Genomic DNA, 26,295 nt, shown 5'->3' with positions numbered 1-26,295 from the left:
CTGCACTAATAGTATGCCTGACCCTCAGTTTAAAAAAAAAACAATAGATGGGGGTTTTAATTGGCTGCATTTATCTCAACTAAAGGGCCCTCTTTCACACGTGCATGTTCTTAATTCTCAAAATACGTATTTCATAATTTTGTTCGAACCCATAGCACACGTGCAGTCGGGGGATATTTCATAATGTGTGTGTAGGTGTTCTCTGCGTGACTGGCGTCTCTTAACTCATCTGATGCCACAAATAAAGCGTCCGTCACATTGCGTGGCGTTCACAAGTAATTGCTGTCCAACACCATAGCGCTGATGTGCATAAGGATTCCAATTCATAGTCACGATAATCTGCTTTTTAAATGTTGCACCCTCTATTGTAGGCGAGGCAAATATTGCATTTGGATTTCCTAAGGTTGCGTGGTTGAGACCTTTACAGACATCGCAAATTTGCGAAATTTGCCCTTAAATCCGTGATTAATTTTGAAGTAATGGTATTGCGTAAAGATGCAAATAGTAGCTCCTGATCAAACGTGCATCGTCAATTTAATGTACAGTTTTAGAATATTGTACAGTACTGTGATGCAGATAAACATTTGTCATACACGATTAATACATTTAGCAGTACACAATACTGCTAAGATTAATGCTAAGATTAACAATCATAACAGCAATCGTTTAAAAAAATGAATGATTGTATTCCAGTATTAAAATACAGTGGTATAATAAAATATGAATACATTGTACAGCATTAATACTGCTGTGTTAATACAGCACGAATAAAACATTGCAATGGGAAAAAGTACGATACCTCGGTTTAAGTTCTCTACTAGAAGTAATGAAAGCATTGCATATCTTACAGTATTACAGTACTGTATTGGTAGAGTTTTATTAATTACATCAATTATATGCTGTAATATACAAAATAATTAAGGAAACTCCTAACACGGTATTGTAAAATGAAATGATACAATCTCAGACAAGGATAGAGTAAAATTTAAAAGCATTTGAAAAATCCTACTTAGATTATTATGATGTTTGTATGCATTATTGGAACATACACCTTCAAAAAACACTTTAATTAGAGGACATTTAGATTGTGATCCCTGTCAATGCACTGTTGCTTAGAGGGTCCCTCCTGCCTTGATAACGGTATGCTACAGAGTACAGTACCTGTAATTATAATTTTGAATACTGCACAGTACTGTTATTTATAAAATGTGCATACATTAACACCAAAGATTAATGTACTCTATATAGGGCGCATTAATCTCAGTTGGTAGTCATCTCCACTACCCATCATCGTTCTTCCAGGCTGAAGAACATTATACAGTATACTACTTCGTGGCAAGTTCAACGTGCAAACACTGGTGCCCGCCAAAGAAATGTGGAATTGTCACTGCAGTAACCAGCGTTGTCATTTACAACGTAGATGCAATTAAACGTCAGGGCAATTTAGCATCGTGCCTTTAGCAAGCCCTCTCATGCAGGGCCGGGGTGAAGTGTTATCCAAATGGTAGGCCTATTAAAAAAATGTCTGGCTCCTATCCCTTTTGTCTGAGGAGGCTACTGTCCACGCAAATACAGAGTAAGAAAAGCAGGAACAACATCCCTGCAGATGTATGTATGTTGAACTTCTTTTGCACCGTATGTAGTCAATCGTGCTCGTCAGAAATGTGGTAATAAATGCAGTTTTATGTACTACTGTCCCTAACCTTTAACCCTAACTATAAACCATAACAACTAGACCCTTAACCGTGAGCCTGTAGCCCATCCCTAAACCATAACTCTAACTCCAAACCCTTTATCCCATTTCTAAACCATCACCCTAAGTTCCCCTTAACCTGGAATCCTAAATCCTACTGCTTACCCCACAACCTTAATACCTAAACCCTAACGCTCATCCTTATCACCATAAAACCCTAACCATAGCACCAGAAATAGAGAACGACATCCCTTCATGTGTCATCAGCTGAAGCTACAGAAGCAGAAATTGGAAAGGACCGCTAACGGCTAAGCACAACCCAAGGAGAAGGACTGTGATTGTACGAAAGTCTGGTCTTTGATTAGATACAAATCTGCGGGGACGGTAGTTACCAGAGGCTCAGTTTCCTTTCCTGCATTAGCGGTGATGAGTAGTCGCGTCCATCTCTATATCCAGTACAAATGTGGTCATAATAATGCAGTGTTCAATATAATCATAAAAATGCAGTGTACCAAAGCTACACAAGTCTGGAAGCACAGGCCCTTTCTCACATTTATGGGTTTGCCATGTGTCGTTTAGCACCGCAATTGTTTGGAAGATGCTTGTACCACTTGCTGAACAAATCAAAATAACTTTCTTGTGCTCTGCGACACTGACTCATTCCTCCCGTCTTGTTTGTGCATCCAGATATTCAGTGTGCTATCGCATGAATCCCCCCGTGGTCATACACTTTGAAAGACTTTGTGCTCTAAATTATAATTATATACTGAAACTTTTAAAATTCAAGACTTAAGTCTTTGCACTGGGGATTTCCATTCATTTACTTGTATATCCTGAGTAAACGTGGAAAAAGGAAGTCAACTTCATTGGCCACGTCTACACAAGCTTGGGCCTTTTGGACAATTAGGCTAACTGAAGTCTACCTGGAGCCACTAATTATGATTCCTTCATTCAGCTACTACTTGTGTTCATAGCTGGCAAACATTCTGCTCAGAGATGGTGATTGTTGCTCACTCCATGCATTGCTTCACTTCAAATTCCTCCACTTCAAAGTCTTCCTGATCACTCAATCCCTCCTCTCTCACCTCCATTCCCTTGACAAACCTAGTTTTATCCTGATTAACTCTATCTTCCTAGCCTCGCTATATGCTGTGAAGAATGGACATTGCCCAAAACGTTGCATATTATCGATATTTTATTTATGTTAAGGCAGTGTCATTGACGTATGTGTTGAGATAGTTTTCGTTTGTTAATTAAACGTGTGCATCACTGCCAATGAAGCATCACCAAATAAATTGTTTTGTTTTTATTTGAATCACTGCGTCACTCTTTCATCATCATCATCATCATAACTCATGTGCACCCTTCCACAATTCCTTCTGTAATCCCTCTTTGTTCTCCCTCCCCTGTCTCCCCCCCACCCCGGCCCCTCTGGCCCTTGTTGGCCCATGCAATGACAGGTGACGGCCATGCTTCCCCTCGTGTGCACTCTGCTCCTCGCGCCGGCCGTCATCGGTGAGAGAGCAGCTCACACATCGCGACACGGGATTACACACACGTGTGTGCAAACAAAGACAAAGGTCCCCCCTGTAGCCTTCAACAGGCTGTTGGGACAAGTGCTGTTAGCCAGCACGGCACACGAAAATAACAAAAGAGTATAAGCGCGTGTGCACAAAGGAACACGTTTATAGAAACAGTGACATACACACATGAACATGAGTGCAGACAATACCGAGTAGACAAATATGCCCACGCACATGGATACAATTGATAGCATATTGGCAGAAATGTCTTCAAAACCACAGGAATCTCAGCATGATTTGCATGTCCAGATGGCATCACCATTCCTTGCACACACCCTGCACACAGCCTTGTGATGACCACCAGCTTAAAATTGCTGAGATTGTGTTTTTATTGAATTTAAGCAGCAGAAGTACAATGAGACAACCCTAGACTGGTTATACTCTTATTATGGCTCATAAGTACGATGCAGCAACCAAATTAAAGCCCCTCTTCGAGAGGAAAGTCAACATGTGCACACAGTTAAAAAAATACTTTACAGTGCTTTGTCAACCCAGCAGACTTTTGCATGCACAAACAGATCTAGATAAAAAAAAATAGACGTTTGCATACATGCAAGTACAGAAAAAAATATTTAGATAGTTGACATTTGTTTATGACCAAGTATGGGGCCCCCATTGACACGAGGATTCTTATTTACTTATTTACAAAGAAGATCTTCGGTTAAATAAATATGGCAGAAGAGCAAGCAAACATGCGATAAAGGAACACATACAGAAATGTAAAAACACATTTGTGTTGCCATGACGCTAACTGGGTTTTTGATTACAAGCGAAGGAAATGTAACTCGGTCTTTTTCATAAAAAAAAATATTCTCAAAAATGTAACAACTTATCCATTTTCCAAAACTCAATTGTTTCTTTTTAGCAGCCACTACTTGCATTGTGTGCTGTGATGTGTTATTCATGGAGCAGTATTCTGATTATAACTGATTGGATAGGATCCGTAACATGGAGCTGTTCACTTCACATTTTCACTTAAAATGTATTCACTTTACAATATATATTTTTATTGAACCCATTTTAACAATCACAGCAGAGGATGCGCGATCATGTGGGAAGGATTAGTCACTTTATAATATTTTTATTTATCCAGGAAAGCCACACTGAGTTGTATGACTTTTTTTCAGGAGGGCCTAGCATTCACTTTTTATTTTAAGATGTTTTTTTAGCCAATTAATAGCGAGTGTTTATACACGTGGGAGAAAACCGGAGGTCCAGGAGAAAACCCACGCACATGAGGAGGCAACACTCCATCCCCATACAGATGTAAACAGATGGCGATTAGGCCACTTGCTGTACTGCCTTCTCCTGGTGAGCCAGGGTATAGCTCATCGACGCCCACGGGAAGAGATTTTCACATCGTTTGTGTGCGATCCACCAACCTTCGCTGCCGCCATAGTGCTGGATTACAAGCGACGTGCATAACCACCGCCACCCGGCTTGTGTCCTTAATGAGTGTATTCAGCAAAATATTAAGGCATAAATGAGTATCCTGTTTGCAACTGCATACATTTTATTTGAAGGTCATATTCATACTCTTTGGTTTTTTCGGATAAAGTCACGTAGGTAAGACGGAAGCTTGTGTTACCTCCGAAACGTCGTGATTTAATTTCGTTTTTTTTTCTTCATTTAATTTTGTGCTTACGTGACTTTATCGAAAAAACCGAAGAGTATGAATCCTTGCAGTCACGGAAACTTCAAATCTAGGTCATATTCATGTCTATCCAGACTATCTATTTTCCAAAGTGCTTTTTAATTCACAACACTTATTAATACAAAACAAAGTTAAGTGTGACCCCAGTCATGAAATACACTTCTGTGATTGTGATGATGGTATGTTAATACCTGCAAATATCACCAGTCCTGTTATGCTATATTGGATATTATGCCTACAAGCAGTTGCTTCACATGCTTTTCTGGGCTTTTACTCTCCAATTTGGACAGTATGTGACTAAAATGTAAGTTCAGGAAGAAAACTGCAACATTAGCATTAAGTCACGAGTAATTTCCATAAATGCAATGTTACTGTGAATGATTGCACAAAAGCCTGGGATTACAGTACTGTACAAAAAGCTGGGTCTTACAAACACGGTAAAGTTTCCCAATGAAAATCTTTGAAAAACTTTATTTATTTCAAAAATATATATCATATTTATCCCAGAAAAAGTGAAAACTACATACTATATATTCGCGGTACACTTTACTGAGCTCCTCCTCATGGACCGCAAGGGTTACGTGACTGCTCCTTTCCCACATACGCGCAATACAAGCCCAAGTTGTTCTGCAAAATTGCTCTACGTATTATTACTCATTTCATTAAAATGTCATGCATAATTCACATTTATATTTAATGTGAAAATTGCCCAGTTTACAACTTTTTTAGGGTGCTGCCCGCAGGTATGTATCCACCAGCACCGATGCGATCACACGTGTGCATGTGCGACCTTATGATGCATTCCCTGCCCGTCTTTATTCCCTCACCCCCACTCCCATCGGCGCCAGCGTCCGACACGAGCGTCCGGTCAACGTTGTTCTTCGAGGATGAACTCGCGTCTCCATCGGCGTCCTCCCCGTGGTCCTTACCGGGTCGTGCCGCCTCCCTGGTGTTCTCGTCGGCGACCGGTGCGTCCGTGACATGCCCTGCCAACGGAGCCCCGCTTGCCGAGCGCCGCTGGTTCACGTACCGCTCGTCCGGCGGTGGTGGCGGGGGGGGCGGCGGCGGTGATGAGGATGGGGACGATGGCGATGATGACGGAGATAGCGACGGGGACGATGTTGACGGAGATAAAGACACTGGTGGTGCCGGCGGCGGCGGAGGCGGTGGCGTCGGTGCAGGAGGCGGTGGGGATGGAACGATGGGAGTCAGCAGTGTCGATAGGAAGGCGGTGGCACTGGATGACGTGCCGGGCCTGCGCAGGGTCCACCCCAACGGCACGCTGATGATGAGCTCATTTGCGGCGGCAGCGTATACGGCACGTGCGCACCGCTCCACCTGCTACTGCACGGCGCAGAACCCGGCGGGGCGTGTGCGCAGCAGAGACCTCGCCATCACCGCCGGTAAACTCCGTGCTGCAGAGCAGGCCGGGAGATGTGAGAGTGGAGTGTGGGTGATAGCGTGATAGTACAGCAGAGTGGGTATGCAGGTAGTGTCCAGGGTGTGAGTAGATGAGAGTGTGGTTGATGTGTGAAACCTTGGATTTGTCATTCTCACTTCTCAATTCAGTGCAACATCTCCTGCATCTGCCTTCACATCCCAACTGGACTGTTGCACGTATTTTCTCTACAGCATCCATAAGGCCCTCATCTCAAAACTCTGGGTGATCCAAAATTCCATTGCCAGACTTCTCACCGTCACTGTAAATAGAATCACGTGACCCCAATACTTCATGGCCAACACGGGCTCCCAATCCAATCCAGGATAGATTTTGAGGTCCTGCCTCCCTCTCTCCTCTCATCTCACTCATTCTCCTCTGCTGCCTGAATAGTCTGGAATTTCCTTCTCTAAGCCATCTGTGCTGTTGACTTCCTGCAATTTGTTAAAGTCCAAAATTCACGACCTTCATTTGTCCTATATACCTCAGGCACATTCTCACAGGGTGTAAAACAAGCCTCACCCAAGGACGCTACACTTGGCGTCACAACCAAGTCCTTAAAAACCTTGCGTCCGCCATGGAGGACAAGCGAGCTGCCACCAACTCCCTACCACCCCCAGCAGCATCACACCCCTTACGGACGACCTTTGTCCGCGAAGGGGCTAAACCACCGAAGAGCGGCTCTACACCAATAGAGCGAGACCAGCTGCGCTTGGCCCGCGACTGGAAAATGCTAGCTGACATTGGCCGGCAACTTGTGTTTCCTCCGGAGATCGCAACCACCACCCTAAGACCTGACGTGGTGCTCTGGTCCCGTTCGCTCAAGAAGGTCTTCATCATTGAGCTCACAGTACCCTGGGAGGACTCAGTAGATGAGGCTTATGAGCGAAAACATCTGCGCTATGCCGATCTAGCTGCCGAAGCACGGCATCATGGCTGGAACACAGAAGTCCGACCAGTGGAGGTGGGCTGCAGAGGTTTTGTGGCAACATCTACAACCAGACTGCTTAGAGACCTGGGAATTAAGGGCCAGAGCCAGCGTTCGGCAATCAAAGCTGTATCGGAGGCGGCAGAAGGCAGCAGTCAGTGGCTCTGGATGAAGAGGAAAGACCCCAGCTGGGCCCCAAAGTGAGAGGGCCAGGAGGTATGCAGTCAACAATGCTTGACTCAGGGAGGAGGACGCCCCTGCCATGCATAGTCCCATGGGATGTTGGCTACCAACAACAAGGCAACTCCTATGACTAATTGGGAATGGGACGCAAGCGTAGGATTGATCACCCTGTCGCTGGCCGCCTTTGGGGAGGGTGTATAGTATGAAAGGCCGAAACACCCTAGGAACCAAAGGGTCACTACTGACGATGCGCTCCCCAAATTTCACCAGGCTCACTGTTCATGAACTCTTGGAAGTGCTTGCACAAAGGATAGTAACATCTCATCCTGTGTTCTTTGGAATCTGACTGACAGCATCTATAAAAAAAATATTCCCCTTGAGTCTGTGCAACATCATCACATGTGGTCACATTTATTCACTATATACATCCACAGTTGTATTGCATTATATATACTTGAGCGGGGGATGTGAGTAGAATAGATTTGGGGCTAGCAGTTAAGTTGGGGCTTGCAAGGGGTGAATGTAGAGGAGGTATAAGCACAGCAGAGTGGATGTAGGGAGGGCTGTATAAATCAGTGTCCTCCATTCCCTTTTGCCCTCGTAATCACTTGAAGCAAAGTGGATACGCTATATCTGAATACAGTAATCGCGGCCCAAGTTAATATAGGGATCGTGGTGATCGAATTCTAATGTGGATCGAACTCAACCTAAATCTACCTAAATCCCGCTGCTCGCCCATCTAGGTGAGGTTGTGACTTGTGACCCCTCGCTCAGATGCTCGCTCTGCCTTCCTGTGGCTGGTCGTCTCCGCGCCCTTGACTACCAACCCTGGGCACTGCTTCTCCTCCATTGTTATTGTCCTCGCAGTCGCTGTTGAGTTCTCAATTCTCCATCCCCAATACCTGTAGTCCCCTGTCTGTGTCCCTCTTCCTGTCTCCTCTACGCTCACTGTCCCATGTCCGCGTGTTCTCATGGTTACTCTCGTCAAGGTGTCCTACGTCTCCTAATGCCCTTGTGTACCTATGTTTCAGTGTTCCCCATGCCCTCTTTGTCTCCGCGACTTGTTGGTGTCACTTTTCCCCATGACTCCAATGTTCCCGTGACTCCTGTTTTCTGTTTCTGCTGTTTCATCAGTCTCCCTTTGACTGCTGTGTTCCCCGTGTCTCTTGACACCCCATGTCCACGTCTCCCATGTCCCCTGTGGGTCCATGACTCCCTGCGTCTCCTGTGTCTCCTGTGTTCCCCTTGTGCTCAATACCTTCTATGTCCCCACGTCCCACTGACTCTCACATTCCCCACGTCTCAATGAAACCTGTGTCCTCACAAATATCGATCGCTCACGTCCTCATATCTCCCTTGCCAATTCATGTCTCCCTGTGGCTCCCATGTCTCCTGTGCGTCGTCCCATTCCCCATGACCCCTTTGGCTCATGACTCCCACATCTTCGTGAATCTCGAGTCCCCGTGACCCACGTGTTCCCGTGTCCCCGTGTCGTCTCAGTGCTGCGGGAGCCGTACACGGTTCGTCTCGAGGACCAGAAGGCGATGCGTGGATCCACGGCCGTGTTCCGCTGCGTGGTGCCGTCCTACGTAACGTCATACGTGACGGTGACGGCGTGGGAGCGCGACACCGTCCCCATAGCGCCCGGTACGGGGACCCACGCGCGCTCACTCATACGCTCAACACGTGCAAGTAGAGAGATGTCAACTTGCATACGGACACTGCGCCCTACAGCGCGTGGTGCTATGGCAGTATAATCTGCAAGAGTGAGCACCTATAGTGTGGGGTTGAGCCTGGATAGTGCCCGATGTGCTACCACCATGCACAGCAGCTTGTTATAGGCCGTGGTCAATGTGGTGAGCAGCAGAGGGAAGTGCATACAAATAAATGATTGTGCTATACTTCTGTAATGCGGGCGCGGGCGACCTCCCGGATGTGACGTCACGGAGAGGTGGAGTTAGGTGACGTGGGAGGAAAGGTTAAGGTTCTTAAGGGAGGAGACCGGAAGAGGAAGGCAGAACGAGTGGGACTGGACCAGAGTAAGGCCACGTGGGCAAAGCCAAGGGGTGGCAGCGGCGACCAGCGGTGGCCAGCTAAGGGAGCAGCCAGCGGAGCTGCGAGAGAAGACAGCGGTGGGGCGGCTGGAGAGAAGGCGGACGAGGAGCTGCGGGGAACACAGCCGGCGAGGCTGTGTGTGAGGGAGAGGCTACGAGAGCGACGAGAGGAGAGAGAGGCTGAGAGAACGACGAGGGGAGAAACCGCAGGAGAGCAGTATCAGTGTCAGTATAGAGTCTTATAGAAGGACAGCCGTGCGGGTTAAGAGAGAAGAACCGAATAAAGGACGCCAAGCCAGACATCGTGGTCGAGTCCTTTATTACATTGGTGTCGGAAGTGCAACGGCATGTCGAAACAAGTGAGAAAGAAAAATGTTCCAGCGCCGGCATCGGCTTCTTCGTCGGAAGACGAAGACTTCCCTCCAAACATGGATCCTGCCAGGGTGGTGGAGGAGAGCCCTGCTGAAACGAGTGCGGGGACGGGAGTGGAAGATGTAGCCACAGTGTCAGGGCCGCCGACACCATCAGACGCTGATCGGCGATGGCTGCAGGTGGCTGAGCAACTGGAGACTCTCAAGGACGCCCTGGGCCAATTGTGTCATCTCGTCACCCCAAGCACGGCGACGGAGAGAGCGGAGAGTGCTCCACAGGCCGCCACGGGTTCTTCACTCCCGGCGCCATGGGCCACGCGGCAGGAGGCCGCCATCTTGCGCGTGCCGCGGCGGGAATCCGCCATCTTGACCACGCCGCGATTCGACGCCATTTTGAATTTGCCTCCGGAGGAACCATCGGCGGAGGGCGGAGTGAAGCGAAGTCGGAGTCGCCATCTCACCACGGTCAAGGAATTCGCCATTGGGGGCGACTGGAGCGCTTTCGCCTGCAGATTTTTAGCGGCGGTCCGTTCTGCGAGATGGACCGATGCTGAGGCCTTGGAAGTGTTGCCGACTCTTCTGGACGACGAATCTGTTCGTTTTTTTCGCTCCATTAAGGCCGAGAAGAAGAGGACATTATATGGAGTTTTTCAAGAAATGGCCGACGCCTACGAGCCACCTGACGACGCGCATCGGCGATTCGCTCAACGACAACGAGCGCCCGAGGAGTCGCCTGTGGCGTACAGGGGTGCAGTGCTTGATTTGGCTATGGCCGCGTATCCAGATACAACACCTGACCTGCTCGAGCCTCTCATCTTGGGCAAGATGCTCGAGCTGTCGCGGGATCTTGGGATTCCCATGCCGGTGTGCGGGCATGAGAAGCTCACCTCCCGGGCGGCGGCGAAATGTCTGGATGCACAATTCAACCTACGACGATGGAAACAGGTCACGGCGTGGACAGGGGGGCCCGACGCGGAGGGTGGCGCTCTGGGTTGGGACCCTACGAAGTCGGTATACGTGCCGGATGAGCGGGGCCCTCAGGAGCTGACGGCCGCCTCGGTGCCATGGTCAGGCCGCGGTGGACCGGCCTCTCGTGCTGCACCGCCGATACGCGGGCGGCGCGATGCAAGGCCTGCGCTTCGGCGCAACGACGCCGATTGCTTCCGCTGCGGACGGAAGGGCCACTACGCGAAGGACTGCTGGGCCCGCATCCCGGGTCCGCCACAACAGGAGGCCTCATTACCGGCCAAGCCGCCCAAGGATCCACCGAAACAGGCAAGTCGGCACGCACCAGACACCCGGCAAGGCTTTACACCTCACCCATCACCTTCGTTGTGCGGTCATAGTGTTGTTGTTAAAGAGGGACCTTCGACGGGGCCTTGTCGCTCTGTGACGCAGTGGCGCAAATTGGCACGGAGGGTTGTTGCGGCCGCTACGGGTTCGTCCACCGTGCCGGGGTCTGTTGCTGCCGACTCTCCCCCGCCTGCGTCCATTGATCTTGCTAGAGCGCCTGTCGTACCTGTTCCAGGCAGGCCGGCCTTGACGCCGGAGGGGACGAGGCGCTCTGCTCGGAGGGTGCCTGCCAGATCTGCGGGTCCTTCGAGCCCTGCAGCCCTTCCGACCCCGCTGCAGACGCATCCGCGGGACAAGCCCAAGACTGATCCTTCAAGGACACGGGACGTTGGTGGACTTCCAACAGCGACAGGGGGATTTCACCCTGTCGCTCCTCAAACTCAATCACGTTCCCGTTCCGCGGATGGGCCGCCGACCGTCCGGGACGGGCCGGCGACCCGCACACGCTCTAAATCCCTTGTGTTTCGTTGATTGTTATGTTGTATTGTTCTTACTGTGTATTTATTGCCTGCTTCTGCTACGTTATTGATTGTTGAGTTGTGTTGATTGTTCTTACTGTTATATTGCATGCTTGGTGTCCTTTGGTGTGTTACGCTCGGGTTCGCCCGCATTACTGTTGGTGTTGTTCAGCCGAGGTCGGCTGGGTTTTTCTCCACGGGGGAGGGTGGTGTAATGCGGGCGCGGGCGACCTCCCGGATGTGACGTCACGGAGAGGTGGAGTTAGGTGACGTGGGAGGAAAGGTTAAGGTTCTTAAGGGAGGAGACCGGAAGAGGAAGGCAGAACGAGTGGGACTGGACCAGAGTAAGGCCACGTGGGCAAAGCCAAGGGGTGGCAGCGGCGGCCAGCGGTGGCCAGCTAAGGGAGCAGCCAGCGGAGCTGCGAGAGAAGACAGCGGTGGGGCGGCTGGAGAGAAGGCGGACGAGGAGCTGCGGGGAACACAGCCGGCGAGGCTGTGTGTGAGGGAGAGGCTACGAGAGCGACGAGAGGAGAGAGAGGCTGAGAGAACGACGAGGGGAGAAACCGCAGGAGAGCAGTATCAGTGTCAGTATAGAGTCTTATAGAAGGACAGCCGTGCGGGTTAAGAGAGAAGAACCGAATAAAGGACGCCAAGCCAGACATCGTGGTCGAGTCCTTTATTACACTTCTATGCTCCCACGTCTATGCTGCCTGCCTGTCTTCAGCAACCCGCACTGACGAGTGGGGTAATGTGTGGGAGGCTCCTCATCCAGCAGTGGATTAACAATAGCGCTGTACATTTACATGCATTTAAGATGGTGTCTAAAGCAACCTGCTTTGAGATCCTCACATGACACACACGTGCCAACAAGACTAAGCCGATTCACTTCTGACACACTGTACATAATATCCTGACACACATACAGTACAATTATATTACCATTTAATAAACACACAAACATAACCAAATGCCAACCAACAGCATAAACATTTAATTTTGTATGTATTCTGTATGTGGCTGCTGTACACACACACATACTTGTATGTCTATGCATAGAGAATACATACAGCCCTTTGTTATTCCACATGTATTGTGATCGCCATGTACATGGATGTACATGCACAACAAACACATGTACGTGTGTATATGTACACGCGTACATACACGTATACAACAATACAATGACACACATATCTACACACGTACATAAGCACTTGACACGAGCGTTCTGTTTGGTATGTATATGGATATGCCGTACGCATGCACGCACACGCAGGGTTAACCCATTATCATTCCCTCCGCGTGCACGATTGTGTCAAATCCGCGGGGAGTGAGCTTTAAAGGGCCGCTCTATTGAACGCTGCTTCCACTGTGCTTGGACCTGTAGATGACGTACACACACACACACGCATATACACACATGCACGCTTGTACGTATGTATGTTGAACTTCTTTCGCACCGTATGTAGCCAACCATGCGAACGCATACTAGAGTATACACACATGCACCTAAACACGTATTTATACACATGCAAAGACAAAGACACATTTACACGTGTGTTCGTACGTACATGTGCAAATATGGACACTTACGAAAATAGGCACATGCTCACGTACGTTCACAGATACATACAAAGACAAATGTGTGTACATTTACATACACACAACACAGAGACAAAGAGCCCCTTTAAAGCCTGTGACATAGCGAGCATCTATGAGGGCCGGCCTATGGCACATGATGGGGTGGGTGACCAATATCACGCCTAACCGCCTTTGTCACCCTAGTGCTGATGTTTACACACTACACCAGGTACTCATTTGACGCTGTGTCAATCTAGGGAAGGCCCAAGACTGCTTTTGCATCTACAACAACAACAACCGCCATTCGCCACTAAGTGGCGGTGACGTCACCACGATGCTTGTGCCAGGCCAAGTGCACCTTGAGGCCACGTGAAGTGTCGAACGCCCGCTGGCAGGAGGTCACGGGGCAGACCCAGGTGCCACGGGTCGACTGACCGAGATGACCGAGATGACTGGCTGATGCACCACCTGTGCCCCCTACTGTACCAACTTGCTGTGCTTTAGCTAAAGTTGCATCTACACACACACCAAGACAAACACATGCACACATATTCACGCTTACACGTACCTAAAGACACACACAAATGCACACCCACATGTACACCCGTGCACTCCCATACTCACACAGACAGAGACAAAGGTTCCTTTAAAACCTTAACAGACTTTCGGGGCAAGTGCTTTCAACGAGCACTTATTAAGGCTGGCATGGCACACGAGAGGGTGGGTGGCTAGTACCATGCACACCAGCACATTGCTCTCCGATAAAAGGTATGAGGCTGGGATGGTGGAGCTGCATCAGTTGGACTTCCCATCTCTTCATCTCGAGTTCACTGTTTGCACAGGCCCTGGTGGTGTTGTCCTTACCGCTGACTCGGCTGGAATCATCAAACTCGCTACAAGCGAGAAACTGGCCTCTTGTACCATGTTTGGGGACTGGGATTCGGATCCACGTCTCAGAGGTGCTGAGTCTGTGGCTGCAGCCATGTGAAACCCCCGTGCGACAGAGACACCCCTCGTCCCTTTGGCTTAAATCTCAGACTTCTACAGTGGTGGCTCCATGGCTCTGACACGGCCATTCTGAAACCCCTAAGCCACTTCTCGTAGAATGGTAATTGTATTGATGCATCTTTATCTTTCACTGCCGTTGGGCTGTCAATATGGATGTGTCCTACTGGACATCTGTGGAAAAAAAGCTTCGTAGTTTGTCGGATTTCTCCAGTCTAAATAAAGATTCAGATCTTTATTCATATGCCTGGTGTTACATGTGGTTGTTGGGCCATTATTGTGGTTGTTATGCAGTAAGTTTGGTCATGTTTGTCAGTTTGGAAATCATGCCTTCAGTAAGGATATTATATGGTTCGTGCTGTTCGCTTGGTTATTATGCTGCCTGTGATTGGGCTGTCATTGATGTTATTACATCGTCAGTAAGGTTGTTTCGCTGTTAGTTCGGTTGTTCTGCTACTGTGGTTATTACACTGTCAGCATGGTTGTTGTGTTGTGATTTAGGTTGTGATGTCACTCTTGCTCAGCTTTGTTGTGGCAATGTCAGGGTGGCTGTTCTGCTCTGAGTGTGGTTCTTGTGCTGCCATTCTGGGTTTTGTTCTATCAGTGTTATATGGCCATTGTGGTTGTTGTGTGGCCAGTGTGGTTGTGGTGTTGCCGGTGTGCTTATTGTGTGGTCAGTGTGGTTGTGGTGTTGCCGGTGTGCTTATTGTGTGGTCAGTGTGGTTGTGGTGTGGCCGGTGTGCTTATTGTGTGGTCAGTGTGTTTGTTGTGCGGTCAGTCTGGTTGTTCTCCTATAATTTTGGTTGTTGTGAGGTCAGTATAATTGTTGTGTGCCCAGTGCTGTTTTGTGCAATCAATGTGGTTTTCTGGGCTGTCCGTTAGGTTATTGTGTTGTCAGTGCCGGTGTGCCATCATTGCCGTGGTGCTCTAAATACAGTTGCTCTGCTGTTTTTGTGCTCGTTGTGCGAAAACACATTGTGGTTTTTGCGGAGCGGCATTGCCTGTGTTTCCGTGGTGACGGATGCTGTTAATTCGCTGTGGATGTATTTTTATATAGGAACAAGTCCGTACGTGTCAATGGGGACTTAGCATGCGCACGTCCACTCTCTACGTTCTCACACAGACACACATCACTCATTTAGCTTTATTGACCGTCAGGGAAAACATGCCGTTAGCGAGCACCGATTAAGCACAGCATGGCAACACAAGAGGGTTGTGTGGTCAACACGATGCTCAGCCCGCCTTTGTCTCCCTGGCGCTGGTGTTGGGGCACCGCACCAGATACTCTTTTAAAAGTTGAGTCGACCTACGGGAGGCCCAGGACAGTTTCAGGCACCACTTGGGAATCGAACTCGGGTTGCCAAGTTTATAACATCGCACAAACCACTGCTCCACCATGCCCCATTGTACCCAGACAGACGGATCAAGGGATAGGTCGCCTTCACACGAGAGGTCGAATGATTAACCTCCCCCCAGATTAATAATAAAAATGAGTGATGTTGTATTTAGTAGCGTCAACGATGCCAACTGCATCTCAGAACGCTACACAATCCTCAACACACGGAGGCACATATATATTTAGATGTTTTCAGCCCATTCATTCGTGTTTTTTTAATACGTGCAGGAGTATGGCATCTGGGCGCCTACAGGAAGGGAGTTGAGCAACGTTTGTGTGATCTACCAACCCTCGTTTCTACAGTGTTGGATTGCAGGCGGCATGCATAGCCACCACCGCCCAATTGGTGACGATTCGATTAAAACACATCTTATTTTTTTTTTACATAGCGGTGAATTTAGTGGTTGAAGGGATCACGTGGGCCTTTTAGATCCAAGAAATGTGAATTTTAAGCAGTTGCTTTTTGGATACGAGATTCAATGCACGTATCGTGGGCTTAAGAATCAATATGAATCTATAGATCGATCCATCGATCAGCTATTGAATTCACCTCAGTTTACCCAGGTCTCCCTTGCCTGAGAGATAATGTTTGATGAAGGCTCCGTTGTTAGTGCTCGCCCCGTGTTTTCTGAATGTGTAATAAATGACCTTTAATGTATGTATGCACACATTTATGGAATGGAGATTGCATGTACATCATACATAATACAGAATGTTCTCATGTGGATTAGGGTATGTGGTGTGTGTGTGTGCGTGCACGTGCACTCTGTGGGGAGCGGCAGTGTCGTGGTTAGCGCACTGCCCTATAAACTCGGCGATCTGAGTTTGATTCTCACTCACGACCAATAACTGGTGAATATTTGAACCGGTGCGAAGTCTCCCCTAGGTCGACTCAGCCTTGAATGAGTACCTGGTGCGGTATTTAGGTATCTGCACTGGAAAGGCAAAGGCGGCCAGGCATGGTGTTGCCCACCCATCCCCTAATTCGTGTGCCGTGCCGGCCCTCATAGGTGCTCGCTAACACCACTTGCCCCGTGTTACAGGCTATACGGGGGTTCTTTGTGTTTTTCTGCACGTGCACACATGTGTATTTGTGTCATTTTGGCAACATGTTAAGGGGCCTCGTGGTGGCTAGATGTTCACGCCCTTGCCTGGTATACAGGAGATTGTGGGTTCGATCCCGACCCTGACGCCTGAGTTTGCATGTTCTCCTATTGGTCGTGTGGCTTTTTCTTCGGGTCCTCCGGTTTTCCCCTTTACATTTAGAAACACGCTTCTACAGTATTCGGCTGCTATACATTTTCACGTGATAAGCCACTTCGGTGAGCTATCATTTGTGGCCAGGTCGCTTCTGAAAAAGTTAGTTTAGCTTTGTCTACATGGCCTGGACCTTACCTAAGTCGACTCAGTCTGAAATGGGAAGCACCATGGGTAGCGATCACGTTGTCGGCAGCAGTGGGGAGACAAAGGTGGCTGGGCAGGCGTGGTTCTGGCTACCCATTCACACGTGTCCTCACTGTTGTACCAGCTGCAATATGTGCTTGCTAACAGCACTAGTCCGATACACTATTCGGCGTAAAGGGGGGAAATGATGTTTTTGTTATATTTCTCTATTAGTGTGTGCGTGCGTACACATGCTCATTGAATGCGTGTCTATGTGTTCATGGGTATGCTCGTATCCAAATTATGTGTGCATATGCGCGTGTGTGTGTGCATGGATCGTAATATGGTTAGCGTGATTGTTATGCTGTGCATGTGTGTAGACATCCACGTTTTATATGCATACTGTTTGTAGGGAGCAGTTCAATACCGGACCATGGCTAACATCAGTGGTTGAACAATATCTGAACCGGTCCTGGGCTTCCCCTACATCAACTCAGCCTTCAGTGAGAACCGGTGCTTCCTTGTAGATGTCACTCCAGTGCTGGGGAGACAAAGGCGGTCGAGTGGCGTTCTGCCCACATCACATTGTGACAGTGCCGTCCTGGCCTTCATTAAGTGCTCGCTAAATAGCACTTGCCACAACAGTCCTTAGAGGCTATACGGGGAATCTTTTGTCGCGATCATTGTCTTTGTACCGTGTATGCATACACTGCCTGGATGTGCAATCGTGTGTGAGTTCATGTGTTTTATATGACTACGTGTATATATGTATAACCGTTAAACACATAATATGCATGTGTGTGCACTTGCAGGTAAATATTAGAATTTAAATGCCTGCATGTATGCATGCATATTGTACATCCACGTGTTTTTTTTGGAGACATTTTAGCGCGTCTAATTTGTACGTGCATCTGCTCGTGCACAGCGAGTGATGCTCGTGCATATGTACAAGATATTTATTTATATGCATGTGCGCACATGCGTGCACGAATCCACGTGCAGGCATTCGCATATAATGACCCCGGCCTTGTATGTGTGTGGGTGCGCATATGCACACGCGTGTCCGTTCACAAGCAAATGGTTATGCACATGCATGCGCGTGCGTGCGCATCTCCCCATGTGTGCATGCGCTTGCACACATATTGCACACGCGTGTCCGTACAAGTGCCTGCATGCACAACGCTGTTTCGCTGTGCCCTTCCCTCTTTCACTCCTCTCCCTCTCGCCAGTTGCTGACCCAGATTTTGCGGAGCGTTATGATGAACCGCGCATGACGGCTGTCGATGCCGAACCCATTACAGCCCTAAACCCGGTCGTGCCCCCCCCCCCCTCCTGCCGCCACCGCCGCCGTTCACGTCGGGACGGGGAAGATGATGGGGAGACTGTGGGAGATAGGGTTGGGGTGGGTGAGCGGCGGTGGTGGTAGTGATGGTGGAGGGAGTGTGGGGCTTAATTCATAGGGCACGATGGCATTTGCCATTCCGGGCCATAGGGTACGGGGGGGTGGGAGACAGCGGGGATAAGCCCTGTGTCCATCCGCAACCCCCGTTCCTCTCTCCCTGCTTAGGGGTTCCTGCTGCTGCTGCCTTTGTGCCATTCTGTTCCGTGAGACGTTCAGGCTGTGCCATGTGCTTGTCCTAGTAAATAAATAAAAGATCACACGAAGAATGTGCGTAGTTAGCACTGACTGAAAAATTAAGAATGTGCGTAGTTTGCACTGACTGAAAAATTAAGAATGTGCGTAGTTTGCACTGACTGAAAAAATAAAAAATACTTTGCCATCGTTAATAAATACAGCCTTTGAACTTATATATATATTTTTGTATTATTGTTCTTCCCCCCCCCCCCCCCCCCAATTTTATGTGTGCTCGCACATCGGTGTCATGTCCCGAGATTAAGATTTTTATGAGAATTCTTGCAGAGCAGTGAATCACCCCAGAGGCTTCGAGAACAGCCTGCAGAAGGAGATGTCGCAGAACTGCTTGTGAGATAACTTAAAATAACCTCTTATTCACACTAGGGGGCAGCACTTTCCCACCTGCCCTGCGACAGAGAGCATTACTGTATTAGATGAACGGAAATAAAACTGAGATTGTTTAATCTCGAAGCTGGAACTTAGCAGCTTTAAGTGCAAATACACGTTTAAAATGATGGCATTTTAAGCAGGTCTTGGTGACTGGACTGAAACCATTAACTCACTGAACTTAAGACAATCCTGATTTCGTTTAATCATGGGCAAGTGACCGGATTAGAAATCAGAATCTAATAATTAGTACCAGCTCAGCGCTCTGACCTCTGATCCACTCTGTTGCCTCTTGAATTTTTATTTCAAGCTGAATACAAAACACACATTGGCCTGTTTATATGCCAAAAATAATATTCAGATGCATTGGACCAATGTTTTGCAGCAGCGTTTGTTGTAACAGGCAAACCCTAGCCTAATTTCAATATCTGAGTCTCGTAATTACGCATAATCCATCGGCAAAGCTTTTATGCTCCCTGGCTTCACCAACCTGCCCTAACCAACATGGTGAAGTATGCTCAGATAAACCTCCTAGGTGGGCCTTCATCCAGCAGTAGATTGACAATAGAGCCGTACTCCTGCTATTAAATAGTAACAACAGGCCATTATTGCATATTTTTATTTACCCAGGAAAGACTCACTGAGTCTCAAGACTCTTTTTACGGAGCGTCCTGCTTGGGATATTTTTTTGTCCAGTTCCTTTGTGAGTTTTTTTGGGTAATGGCCAAAACCGCTCAAAATAGAAGGAACGTTGCTATCAAACAAAGTGCCATTGTTGGGAAACCTCAGCCTGTATGTGATTTACCATTGCAAAGTGGTGTGTCTGTCAATGAGGAAAGCAGTAAAACACTGTAAACTTTCTCCCTGTCCACTGCTGCCAATGCACTGCTTGAACATCGATTTTGTTGCTAATTTTCAAATTGGGCCACTGTGTGAGTTACTGCTCACTCACCTGCATGGATGAGGACGGCGTACAATGCTTGTGTGACTCCTCGAAAGGATGAGGATCTCAAGAGACACCAAACAAACCGACTGAAATGATCGAGTGCTCTCTGGATGTTGGAGTATGATGCAGACTCTTAAAGCATGTCAGGTGGAGGCTGGCGATATTATTGCTACTATTTACGCAGGGAAGCCTCACTGTGTCTCATGACTCGAGGGTCCTGTCAAGTTTTCGCACTTGGGGGCAATGATTGCTACTTAGATTACTTCCAATTAAGTAATTTGCAGGGAACTTGTCAAATTTTGCATATTTGGACCATGACACCGGCACACAATGGCCTACTGTTACAAGCGACATCACTGAATCTTTAACGTCCACTGCGAAGCAGACGGCACATTATTATGGTTGTTACACCCCCAGTATTAACAAGGGCGGCCACTGGAATCGAACTGTGCACCTTTGCAACAAGCGGTGGACGTGCTACTGCTAGGCCGTGGCACTGCCCTGTGGCATTGCCACTTCTGCGATTCTGTCTTTGGTATTCCACGTGTGCCATTTTGGCCTCAAGAGGTGCATTTGGCTCACCATGGATCAAAGATGGTCACTGCATCGCGCGCTTTCAGATGCGCTTCTGCGGCCGTTTTGAACGCTTGTCCGATATTAGGAAGCCATTGGAGCTATGCACTTTAAAATGTATATTGTAAACTAATTTCTTTAGAACTGCTTTTTGTCTTTAGTTTGTTGTCCTTATCCCACACCTCCGATTAGTGTGGTTGACTATGTACGGTGCGAAAGAAGTTCAACATTCTACATAATTATACACATACATACATAAACGGCGTGGGGGGGATCTTTGTTAATGTGCTCGTACGTGTGCGTGCAGACGGACGGTTCCTGATCACGCGCGCTGGCGTGCTCCACATCAGCGATGTGCAGAAGGAGGACGAGGCGCACACGTACCGCTGCGCCACGCGGCACCGCTACACCGGGGAGTCGCACACAAGCAACTCGGCGCGACTCGCCGTCATGGGTACACGTGCACCTGGCACACACATGCGTACGTGTACGTACGGAGGCGAGCACTTCGCCTGCACCCACGTGTGTACGTGCCACGTGCGGTTTAAATGAGATGGCGGCTGGTATGGGGCCTACACGTGTGTCTAGCAAAAAACTATTATCGAAGGAGTTACCGTTGGTTTCACAAAGACTCGTGCGGGTTAAAATTCGTCCGAGGAATACGTAAATGTGGAAGGCAAGGTCGCACACTGGCCGATTTTGGATGGATTTACCAAGCAGTAGAATGAGACCGGGCTGTACTGCACATTATCAAAATAGTTCAATGGTACGGACTTAAGGAAGATAGCGAGTTCATGGAGCGAGTGTTTGAGTGAGAGAATCAGAATCTTTATTTATTCTGGACAAATCCGATGAACTATGAAGTTATTTTTTACAGATGTCCAGTAAGAGCGGGTCAGAATGTTACAACAACAAAAAGTACAAATAATGATAGGAGTGCAAAGTATAGTAAAGGTAAGAAAATCATAAAAAAAAATATTTAGTTTACCAGGTAAAGCCCACTGAGCTATTAGTTATTTTTCAGAAGCGACCTGGCCACAAATGACAGCTTCACGAAGTCGCTTATCACGTGGAAATTGATATTGACCAATAATCCAAATGTGCGTTGATTCCAAATGTGGAGGGAAAAACCGGGCGACCCGGAGAGAGAATCCAGGCGACCGCGGGGAGAATGCGCACACACGGGCGGGGACAGTTTGCTCAGGGGTGCCTGTGTTCTCCCTTTGGAGACAAGGGTTGGTGGATCACACAGAGATTTACGAGGCTCCCAAACCCCCTGGGGTTGTGAGATGAAGAGTGCGGGTGGTAGAGAGAGAGAAAGTCAGGAGCTTAGAGAACTGAGTAAACAAGAAGGAGAGATATGGAGAGAGACCGTGAGCAAGGGAAATTGAAGGTGGTGAATCTGGTGGCTTTGCGATTACGAGTGCTGAGCCGTTGTGTGTAGTGTAACAAATTGGCTCGTTTTGTTTTCGTGAGAAACCTCACTAATTGGCTGTGTCGGGTGGTGGCGGTTTCAACGACACATTTATATTTACATGATCTAACTACAATTTTTTGTATTATTTTGGATAATATTGGTCGCGAAAGCCTACGTGTTAAACCGAGCTGGCACTGCTGATATCCTGACTTCGAATCAATGCGGTAACCTGTGACTGCATTTATTCTGAACATTCACCAGCGAGTGTTCAGAAAAGTCCCATTCCATTAAGTTTGGTTTCGCAATTAATTTGGCTAAATTAAAGGCATTGCTTTGACTAGTTATCATTATTCTCTGCGGCAGTGAAGGGTGGGGAAGTGGCTGCCCCCTACTGTGTGGACCAGATATCAAAGTGGCTGAGAAGTAGTTCGACAATATTGATGTCCGTGCGTTGTTCTCTAACGTGAAAGGGTTGAAACTGCTCTGCGGGAGATCCTCCCGGATTCTTTGTCTCGTGACGCGACGCTGATAGTGCAGGTGGAATCAATGTGGGGGAAAGGACACACGTAAATAAGTAAATGAAGGGGGAGCGGACGAGAGCTGATCAAAGGAAGAGAGAATACATCTGAGAGGTTGAGTGAACAAGAGGCGGATCAAGTTCCAGGGGAAAGAGTGTGAAAGAGCGGGAGGAAGAGCTACAGTGAGAGAATGAAAGAGGAGAGAATAGGTTGGTGAGTTAGATCGACAGAGGAATACGTCACGGGATTGAATGTAATGTACGGCCATTTTTTTAATCCACTGCTGGTTGATTTGACCATATTTCATCACACTGGTCAGTGTGGACCAGTTCAGAAATAACTCTTCACCGATGTTAGCTGTGGCTGAAAATTGGAAACCGGGTCGCCGGGTTCATAGCACACTACTTTAACCACCGATCCACCACTGAACCTCGAGAGAAGGTTAAATATTAACAGGGTGACTATGAGGGAGACAATGGCCACGTTTATGCTTAGAAAAATTTCTGTCAATTTGTATTTTTTTACAAAAAGTTGTAGAAATGCAGTTACTATCGATACACAAATCAGACACCGAGGACTAGTTATTCTTTGGTTCTTTCGGTAAAGTCACGTATAAAGAAAAAATAATAAATTAAATAATAGCATACGACGTTTCGATTGCAACACAATCAATCATCATCAGGTATAATGAAATAGCGACATAAAATCTAACCAGAAAAAAATATAGACAGACATATAAGCAGACAGATATCACCAAGATACACAGAGCGGGCAACACAGGTACAGAGAGGGGTGATCGTCTCTGTGGGGTGGCCTTAAATAGACAGAGGGGGGGCGGAGGCAGCGAGAGGGAGGGGTTAGAGACAAAATTTACATGTCAATGAGTACAAAAAGGAGTGAGCAGGCTTAGGGGGAGAAAGAGACACTAAAATTAAATAACCCAGCAAAGTATCGAAATGTTATGTAAAACGACACAGAGAGTCGGTCAACACACAATTAACGCATAGCCTGGTCGATTACGTATTTCAAAGATTGCTAAGTTAGAATTTAAGTGTTAAAATTTCAAAGAAAGACAAAACATAAAAACAAGAGGAACTGAGACGCACAGACAGAGCAGAACATAAGAACGACAAAAAACGAGTGTAGACAGAAAAAATTACACTAAATAAACAGGCAGAGAGAGAGAGAATAAAAAACCCAGAGAGAGAGAAAAAGGTAAACTTGGACCTTCCCCGTAGAAGTGGTTCAATCTTAACTTTAGAGCTTTCGTGACTGCAGGAATTATTCTTTGGTTCTTTCGGTAAAGTCACGTATAAAGAAATTTTTTAAAATTATTTTTTCTTTATACGTGACTTTACCGAGAGGACCAAAGAATAATTCCTGCAGTCACGAAAGCTCTAAAGTTAAGATTGAACCGAGGACTAGATTAATGTGTGGTTGAGCGATTATCTTCATTTGATTTTTGCCAAAAACACCACAATGCCTCTTTTGACAACACTGGATAAATTGCCAAGGCGATGTGTATTAGACATTTAGTCAAGATGTTAATCTGACTTCTAAGACTCTGTGGGAGAAATATGCGTGTGTGTTTGTGTCTGCGTGCGTGTCACTAGGTTTCCATCAAAAAGGAGGAGATTTGATTGTTTTCATTGGAATAAGTCAAGAAGCATTTTCCAAAACGGAGATGTTTCTCTTTTCGGTCGCTGATGATTTTGTGTGCTCTGAGTTAGGCATTGTTCCATGGGAACCTCATTTGCCAGTAAAAATATGATAATTGTTTTTTTTTCCCTTCTATCTGGCAACAAAACTGACACCTTTTTACAAGGAGTCATGTTTGCATAGACTGCAATACCTGCAGTTATGACTGCATAGACCGCAATACCTGCAGTTATGACTGCAGGTATTGCGGTCTATGCAAACATGACTCCTTGTAAAAAGGTGTCAGTTTTGTTGCCAGATAGAAGGGTAAAAACACAATTATCTTAGGCATTGTTGTTAAGTTGATCAGGCGAGATTGAGCAGCGGATCTTCACCAAGAGATGCATTCGTTTTCATTTGTGCTATCATTTTTTCCCCAAACAACTTTTTGCTTGAAATAAATGGTGCTTGTTCGAAACAAATATATCGATTGGAAAACTGGAACTTGACAGCGTTGTATGTGGGTGCAGGTTGGCGTGTGTGTTGTGGGGAGAGTATGGGGAGCGGTGGTGTCGTGGTTAGCACGCTACGCTTCGAACCCAGCCACCCGAGTTCGATTCCCGCTCACGGTCAACACCAGTGACGATTATCTGAACCGGTCCTGGGCCTCCCCTAGGTCGACTCAGCCTCAAATGAGTACCTGGTGCGGTGTGTAAACATCACCACTAGGGAGACAAAGGCGGTCGGGCGTGGTGCTGGCCACCCACCCCCTCGTGTACCGTTGCGGCCTTCATAGGTGCTCGCCTACAGCACTTGCCCCTACAGTCTGTTAAGGCTATATGGGGGATCTTTGTCTTTGTTGTGGGGAGTGGTAGTATAGCAGTTAGCACACTGCACTACGACTCCATCAACTCGAGTTTGATTCCTGCTCACAGCCAACACCAGTGGCGATTATCTGAACTGGTCCTGAGTCTCCCCTAGGTCGACTCAGCCTCCAATGAGTACCTGGTGCGGTGTGTATACATTGCCATTAGGGAATTAAAGGCAGTTGGGCATGGTGCTGGGCACCCACCCCTTTTTGTGCTGTGCCGGCCTTCATAGGTGCTTCCTCACAGTACTTGCCTCAAAAGTCTGTTAAGGCTATACGGGGGTCTTTTCCTTTTCTGAGTGAGCATGGGTCTCCAACTGTGTGTTATTGAGAGAGCGTTTTAATGCATGTGAATGTCGGTCCTTGTGAGTGTGTAAACGAGTGTGGCTTACGGGTGCTGTACGCGCATACTGGGTACTATACGCACATTTTCTACACGTATGTGAATATTGTATAGTGTGTCCTCACGTCTATTTTCGAGCATATTCGCGAGTACGCATAGAGCATACTCGAGTCTCATACAGCACTTGAACTGAAGCCTATACTTTGTCTTTGTGTGCATGTGTGTGCCTGCTAACATAATTGCGTTTGCACAAGTGTGCTTGCACAAGTGAGTATGTGTATATGTATATGAAGTATGCGTGGGGAGCGGTAATTTAGAGGTTAGCGCGCTGCACTACGAACCCGGTGACCCGATTTCAATTCACACTCACGGCCAACATCAGTGGCCATTATCTGAACCAGTCCTGGGCTTCCTGTAGGTCGCCTCAGCCTCAAATAAGAACTTGGTGCGGTGTATAAAAACATCACCACTGGGGACAAAAAGGTGGTCAGGCGTTTTGCTGGCCACTGACCCCCTCGTGTACCGTGCCGGCCTTCATAGGTGCTGCTCGCTACCAGCACTTTCCCCAACAGTCTGTTAAGGCTACACGGGGGATCTTTGTATAATGTGTGCCCGTTCGTACGTGTGCGTGTGTGTGCCTGTGCATGCGTTTGCGGTGTGTGTGTGTGCGTGTGCCGTGCGTGTCCATGTGCAGAGCCAGCACGAGCCTCGCCCGTCATCCTGGACTCCATGCCGGGACACACGCAGGTGTGGGCGGGTCAGTCGGTGGAACTGGCGTGTCGCGCCGTGGCACACCCGCCGCCCACACACCGTTGGGTGCGCGATGGCAAGGCCGTCATGCAAACACAGGTGGGGCAGTCGCTCTTGCCCGGGGCAAAGCCACCAAACG

At 47.8% G+C, this 26,295-nt stretch overlaps 1 protein-coding gene across 1 annotated transcript in view; it reads left to right on the top strand.

Moving 5' to 3' along the window:
* LOC133347723 (cell adhesion molecule DSCAM-like) overlaps positions 1-26,295 on the top strand; it is a 93,102-nt gene that overhangs the window by 10,003 nt on the left and 56,804 nt on the right. Inside the window, 5 exon segments of the mRNA XM_061560241.1 lie at positions 3,154-3,208; positions 5,779-6,333; positions 8,980-9,126; positions 20,930-21,076; positions 26,101-26,255. Of these exon segments, the coding sequence (XP_061416225.1) occupies positions 3,154-3,208; positions 5,779-6,333; positions 8,980-9,126; positions 20,930-21,076; positions 26,101-26,255 (1,059 nt within the window).

Source organism: Lethenteron reissneri, chromosome 26 (assembly GCF_015708825.2).
Source record: "Lethenteron reissneri isolate LAM-NWPU_2019-01 chromosome 26, ASM1570882v1, whole genome shotgun sequence".
NCBI classification, from domain to species: Eukaryota; Metazoa; Chordata; class Hyperoartia; order Petromyzontiformes; family Petromyzontidae; genus Lethenteron; species Lethenteron reissneri.
The sequence above is the reverse complement of the archived record's forward strand: the minus strand, read 5'-3'. Positions and strand labels throughout refer to the sequence as shown.